The sequence below is a fragment of the Arachis hypogaea genome, chromosome 20 (genome assembly GCF_003086295.3).
Source record: "Arachis hypogaea cultivar Tifrunner chromosome 20, arahy.Tifrunner.gnm2.J5K5, whole genome shotgun sequence".
NCBI lineage: Eukaryota > Viridiplantae > Streptophyta > Magnoliopsida > Fabales > Fabaceae > Arachis > Arachis hypogaea.
Window position 1 is genome coordinate 110,108,242 of NC_092055.1, and position 6,989 is coordinate 110,115,230.

The 6,989-nt window shown below is 28.1% G+C and overlaps 1 protein-coding gene across 2 annotated transcripts; it reads left to right on the forward strand.

Annotated features, from left to right (window-relative positions):
- Window positions 1-481: 481 nt before the first annotated feature.
- Window positions 482-5,710, forward strand: LOC112785151 (WAT1-related protein At5g64700). 2 transcript variants are annotated; one of them, XM_025828594.3, is made up of 7 exons: window positions 482-987; window positions 1,084-1,146; window positions 1,213-1,329; window positions 3,612-3,861; window positions 3,962-4,120; window positions 4,240-4,391; window positions 5,360-5,710. In XM_025828594.3, the coding sequence occupies exons 1-7, from the start codon at window positions 815-817 to the stop codon at window positions 5,466-5,468; spliced, it is 1,023 nt and encodes a 340-aa protein (XP_025684379.1). In that variant the 5' UTR covers window positions 482-814; the 3' UTR covers window positions 5,469-5,710. The 2 variants fall into 2 exon arrangements, with proteins under 2 accessions (XP_025684379.1, XP_025684380.1); XM_025828595.3 differs by having other exon boundaries at window positions 654-987; window positions 5,389-5,710.
- The last annotated feature ends 1,279 nt before the right edge of the window (window positions 5,711-6,989 follow it).

Consider the following 6,989-nt stretch of genomic DNA (forward strand, 5'->3'; position numbering starts at 1 on the left):
TTTATATTTTTTACATTAAAGATGTTGGCCCTATCATTCCCCAAATTAAATAAATATTCAAATCACATTTTCTTCATTCTAATTCACATCCACTCCTTATATTTTGTTTTCATTCCATTTATTATATGTCTCACCATCTTCAAAATTCCAAAAATACAATTTATTTTATGATATAAAATCAAATAAATACATTTTAAAAAAATATTCAAAATTATTTGAATTTATTATTTTTAGTTATTAGTTAGTTATTAATATTTAAAAATATAAGATAAAATATGTTGTTAGATTACTAGACTAAAAAAATTAAACTAAAAAAATTGAGTTAATAACTAAATAATAATAAAAAATAATAAATTTTAATGAGCTTAGCAAAATTTTGTTTTTAAATTCAGAAAAAACACGTGATGAAAATATAGTATATAGTATCAAAAACATCAATATTATGGTATTAAATTTGATGAGAGGAGGACAAGTTGCAAAAAGAAACCTGTGGGAATGAATGCATGAAGCCAGGAAAGAATTTTGCTAAAACAGAGAGCAGTAGAGTGAAGAAATAGATGGGAGGGATGTGGTGGGTCCCAATTCGAAAGAAGTAGAGATGAGAGCAAAGGTTACGTTTATATATATATAATGAAAACCACACACGTCCCCCTGCCCTTATTATATCACTTAATTACATTAATGTCTTGTTTGTTACTATGTGTGAAGTGTGAGATAGATGTGATGAGTCTCATCATCGATCACTCATCACCTCAGAAATAAAAGAAAGAAAGAAAGAGAGAAAGAAAGAAAGAGAGAGTAGAGTACAGTAGTAATGAAACGACAGAGAGCCTATGCGGTTGTGTTTGTAATACAAGCCATATATGCTGCCATGTTCCTTCTATCAAAAGCAGCATTCGATCATGGCATGAACAATTTCGTCTTTGTCTTTTACAGACAGGCCATTGCAACCCTTTTTCTCATCCCTTTTGCTCTCTTCTTCGAATGGTATTAATTTGATTTTCATATCATTTAATTCATTTTCAGATTAATTCTATAATAATAATAATGTGAAACTTGTTCCACTAATATATAATTGTGTAGGAAAACTGCGCCGCCTTTGCCTTTCGTCACCTTCTGCAAGATCTTCCTCCTTTCATTCTGTGGGTACGTATGAGTTCATATATGTTCCAGATTTACACTTAATTATATTTAATTTTTAATAATTTGCAGCATTACTTTGAGCTTGGATGTATATGGTATTGGTCTTATATACACGTCAGCAACGTTGGCTGCTGCTACCACAAACTGTCTTCCAGTTATCACCTTCTTCTTGGCGCTCTTACTCGGGTACCACATATTTAATTTTACCTACCATAACTTGTCTTTAAATTCTGTCCTCTGTCATGGAAATACAAAAATACACTTCAAAATGGAAAACTTTTTTTTTTTTTTTTTGTCTTTAAGTAATGAACTCAAATAATCCGACTTTAATTATATATGACCATTAACTTTATAATTCCTGTGTGAGCTTCACTACTTTGTTTTTAAGAGTGATTTAACTCTAATTTATCAGTTTGTCAACTTTGTCGCTTTAGGGTCATATAAATATCCTCAAAAGAGGATCAAGCAAAAACATGAGTTGTACTTAAATACTTGGACATCACCAGCTCGATCCAGTCCAGTTTTTCAGGTTTTGTTGGTTCATATTCCTTATGAGTTGTGAATAACACTCGCAGCTAGCGAATCCTAAAAGTACTGCCTTCATATTTTATTCTTTAGGGTATCTAGCTAGAGAGATCTATACCATACACTATATTTCATTTAAATAAATAAACCACGAATATCTTAAATTTATATATATATATATATATATATATATATAGCATTTTGACGTAGTAGAAACTAGAAGGTTGATCATCAGTTATATACATAAATAGTAGTGTAGTACACGTAGATATAGACGCATTTCTGAGTGTAAATATGAAGGAAAATGACAACAGTTGAAAAAAGAAAGAAAGAAAGAAAGAAAGAGGGCAAAGGGTGTGAAGATAAGGCACTTAGAAAAGAAGACATTTTAAATTAGATATGCCATTCGTATTTCCAACGTAACACTACCTTTAGTAAATTTGATTAAATTGACGATTCCTACGTCTTTTAGTTAAGTGAAAGATAAAAGGTACTGTTTGTAACTTTTTTCAGAGATATATATGCATACATCAGAGGTTAAATACATATTATATGAATTCTTCGGTGTCTACAGAAATTGTCGGAATATAAATTGATTAAGGTGAGATCTATTTGATTCTTTTATCTTTATACTTATGGGACAGAGATATAACTAGAATATCTAATACTAAATATTGATGTTCTAGCTAGGTAAATAATTTTAAGATAATGAGTGATTTGTGAATAAATAATCGAAAATAGTTAGTAACAAAAAAAAAAAATTAGCCATGCTAAGTGCAAAATCAAAGTGGGATTTTTGTGGGCTGGTCCAGCTCTCGTTTCTTCTCCAATAAACCTAATTAAGTATTAATGGTTGGTTAAGATCCTAGCCTTGTTATATCTAGCCGCTACAGGTTTAGGTCTGAAATTCAAATATTGCAAATTAGGTTGAAGGTTGTACCAAAAAGAAAAGAAATTACAAAAGAAAGATTTAAAATCACTTTCCAGATGAGAGAGGACAAGACGTAGCAACGTACAGATGCCGATGCTTACTGGGAGATTCTTCTACCTGGGACTGCAAGTGATAACATCTAAAAGCGGGTGTACTACATGTTGGCCTATTGCCATCAACTCTAATCTTAATAATCATAATAAAATCTCACTGAAATTCAGAAATAATAATGAATTCATGAGTATCATCACTATTATTATTTATCAAACATAATAATTCGAGTGTTAATAAAATATTTTCTTTGTTCTGCATGGGGGCTTAGCTTCCTCACTCTAATTATGGAGCACAATGCAACATCGTATATAAAAAATATTTGAAAAAAAAAAGATAAAATTCATTAAAAATTATTTTATCTTGCATTCATAATTATTACTCTTGAAATAAATAATAATATTAAATATAATAAATATATAAAATTATGGATAACAAATTAAATCAGACAATTTTAAATAAAGATCTCCTTACTATATATATATATATTGTCCATTATATATAGAGTATATTATTGTTATATATGTTCCTGATTGGGGAAACAACTAAATGGTTTAATTTAACGAGCATGATGCGTTCGCATTTGGACCCTTAGTTTGTTCTTCAATTCTAGCATTGGAGCTTTTACAGCTACATGCTATTGCTATGTGGCATTCACGTGAAGCAACCGTTTCCTTTGAGAAACGCCCATTTTTCCCTTCCAGACATTTTATTCCCAGCCATATAGAAAATAAATAACAGAGGTGACTATTCTCCTATATACCCTCCTATAATCAGATTCTATTGTTCAACATCTACTACCTCCTAAAAGTATACACTACTTTAAGTATTATTTAGCTCCTCTAATCTTGACAATATATTAACTGGAAGAGTGTGTGTTTAACATTTCTTTATAGGTCTTATATATTAATCATATATACATTGTTACTCCAAGTTAATTAAGTTTATTTTATGTTTTAAGGATTGAAAGCTTGAAAATAAAGACAGCAGCGGGGATTGCTAAGCTGATAGGCATTGGTGCATGCTTGGTTGGTGCAGCAATTCTTGCCTTTTACAAGGGTCCTCATTTGGAATTTCTAAGCCACTATCACATTCTAAATTACCATAAAACCCAACAACACCAAGGTCATGCTCAATCTCATACATGGATAAAGGGCTGCTTCTTCATGCTCCTCTCCAATACCTTTTGGGGGATGTGGCTTGTGCTACAGGTATAATCTTAATCTTAATTTATGTTTTGGTCCTTAATTAATTATTACCTAGCTAACATGTTATTTAATTTTAATTTCGTGTTGATTAATTAACCTGTAGGCTTTTGTCATAAAAGGTTATCCTTCCAAGCTTCTTTTCACAACTCTTCAGTGTTTCTTAAGTTCAATTCAATCTTTTGTCATTGCCTTGGCCGTAGAAAGGAACATCGACGAATGGAAACTGGGTTGGAATCTCAGGCTCCTATCCGTAGTATACTGTGTATGTTAATCCTCTCAACCTTAATATATACCTATATTGATTAATGTACATTGTTAATTATTTATTAACAAACCTCAGTTTTTGTAGTCTATAAACTCATGACTGATTGTAAATAACAGGGGGTTATGGTGACCGGTGTCACATATTACTTGCAGACATGGGTTATAGAAAAGAAAGGACCTGTGTTTCTAGCAATGTCAACACCACTTAACCTCATTATCACAATCTTCGCCTCTGCAATTATCTTGGGCGAGATAACCACTTTGGGGAGGTAATTAATTAGCTTTATTATTCTACTAACATATTGATTGAGTTGTGATATTTCAACTGAGATTATGCTATATAAATAAATTATTTTGTTAACTAAGTTTAATTAAGTTAATCTAATACTATAAAGTACAGACAATTTTTTTTATTTATCGTGTTTGCGTGTCGAACACATTTCGAACATGACACTCGTCTAACACACGTGTCTTCTGTGTTTAACCGTGTCTTAATAAAAAATAAAAAAATTTGTTTTCGACACATTTGGACATATCTAAATATCATTATGTGTCAGCGTATCTAGTCTTATTCTTGACATCTATTTTTGAAATGAGTTTAGAAATAGTATATATTATTAAGATTTAAAATAAAAAAATTTTTTAAATACTTTATATAATTAAAAAAAATATTAAAAATAATTAAAAATTTAATTTATATTTCAATATCGATAAAACACCAAAATATTCATTATAATTTATCTAAAAAATACTTTATATTTTATATATATGCCATATTCCCGTAATTTATAAAAATTTTAAATTTGTGTGTCCACATATTTCGTATCATGTCGTATTTTGTGCCCGTGTCCGTATTCGTGGATCATAGGCCTAATAGTTTATTGGCACAATAAAAACTAATTGAGAGGCATAAGAAAAAAAAGATTGAATTTGTTATGAAAATAATTTGTTCACTTAGTAATTTTTTTTATTATGTTATATATACATAAAATTAAATATCAAATCAGTCATTTATATAGAATATATGTTAAAATATAAAATATATATTAAATTTAAATTAAATAATTTATATTATATACATAAATATATAACTATTGATTTAATAATTGATTTTTAGCGTAAAATTATATTTTTATACTAATATTTATATTCTCTATATACACTTTGATGATAAACTAAACATTTTATATTAATTATATACTAATCTATACATACAATACAAAAAAAATGTGAACAGCCTTTTAGGAGGGTTGGCATTGGTTGTAGGACTGTACAGTGTGCTGTGGGGAAAAAGCAGGGAGCAAATGCCCAAAGCCTCACAAGACTTGGAGCAAACATCGGTTTAATTGGAGTGAGCTAGGTCAGCTAGCCCCACATATGATTGTGATTTTTGCTATTTCTTCTTTTGGCAAAAGATAAATTGTCACAAATATAATATATATAGTAGTTGTGAAGAAGGCAATATAGTTTGGAATGTTGCAAAAATTTTGGCAACAGTAGTTGACTAACATGATATGATTTTGCCTAAAATCATGGATCAATTATTTCCACTACGGTTAAACTTTTAGCCAGGTGCCATATTAGTTTAGCATTTCTTGCAAGTTGTTAACGGTATTGATGCACTAGCGGGTAGTAAAGATATATTAATTGTAAAATTAGTTAAAGAGTGTTTTAAGAGTAGTAGTTAAAAAAATTAAAATAGAAAATTTTGTCTCTTTTAATGTATTATCGATATATTTAATGTGTTGAAAATTTGAACACAACTATATTTTTTATTCAATAATTTTTTTTTATAATATCTTTTAAAAGTGTTTTTAAAACATTTTCTAAAAATACAAAGACAAAAAATTTGGATACATAATTTTGGCTATTTTTTTTTAATTTTCAATAAAAGAATCAGAACATGCTAATGGCTTACTAAATAAAGAAGGCAATAAAGGAGGTAGGAATTTTTTTTATAAGGAAAGAAGTGATGCATAAATACTGGTCAGATTAATAATCAAATAAATTTATAAAAAATTGTCATTTTTGAATTTCATATTTGTTTTCAAAAAAAGTTATCAATTAAATTAGTACTTCAAAAATTACAAATTAATTGCGTTTGTTCTTTTATCAATTTATTAATAATTTTGTTAACATTAATGATGTAAAAGTAAAAGGTTAATTGATAGTATATATGATACTTGACATATCTAATTGAATATTAACTAGATATGTTTATAAAAATTTATTAATTTAATTTTTTTTAATTACATAAATTTTAATACCAATACAATTTAGAGATTAAATTAATAGATTTTCATAAATATATCTTTATCTGCATCTAAGTGGATTTGATAGATACTGTGTATATGCTGTGAGTTAAAATTTCGCGTCATCAATCATTGACATAAAATATTAATAGAGTGACGGAAAAATAAACATGATTAATTATAATTTTTAAAAGACGAATTTAATGGATAACGGAAATGTTTAGTTAAAAAAATAATTAATCAAAAATAGCTAAACTTTATTTTATTTGACATTTATTAACTTTAGCAACAATTAATAAATATTAAATAAAATCATTTCTAGCTGTTTTTATTTGTTTATCTAATATTTCCGAATTGATAAAATCCAATAGCTATTCACAGAAGATTTTTGTTCTGGTTGTGGTGTACCTGAAAGAATAGACCAATAATTGATGATGTACTAGTTGGCTTTATGTAATCACTACTTTCAATTTTGGAAACCATGAAGAACCATCGTGGTCTACTTATAGTTAAGAGAAAAAAAAAAAAAATCCCTAAGGCATATATATTAAAAGCAATATAATCTAATTAATGAGATTTAAATTTTAAGAGTGTGTTTGGAATAAAATATTTTAA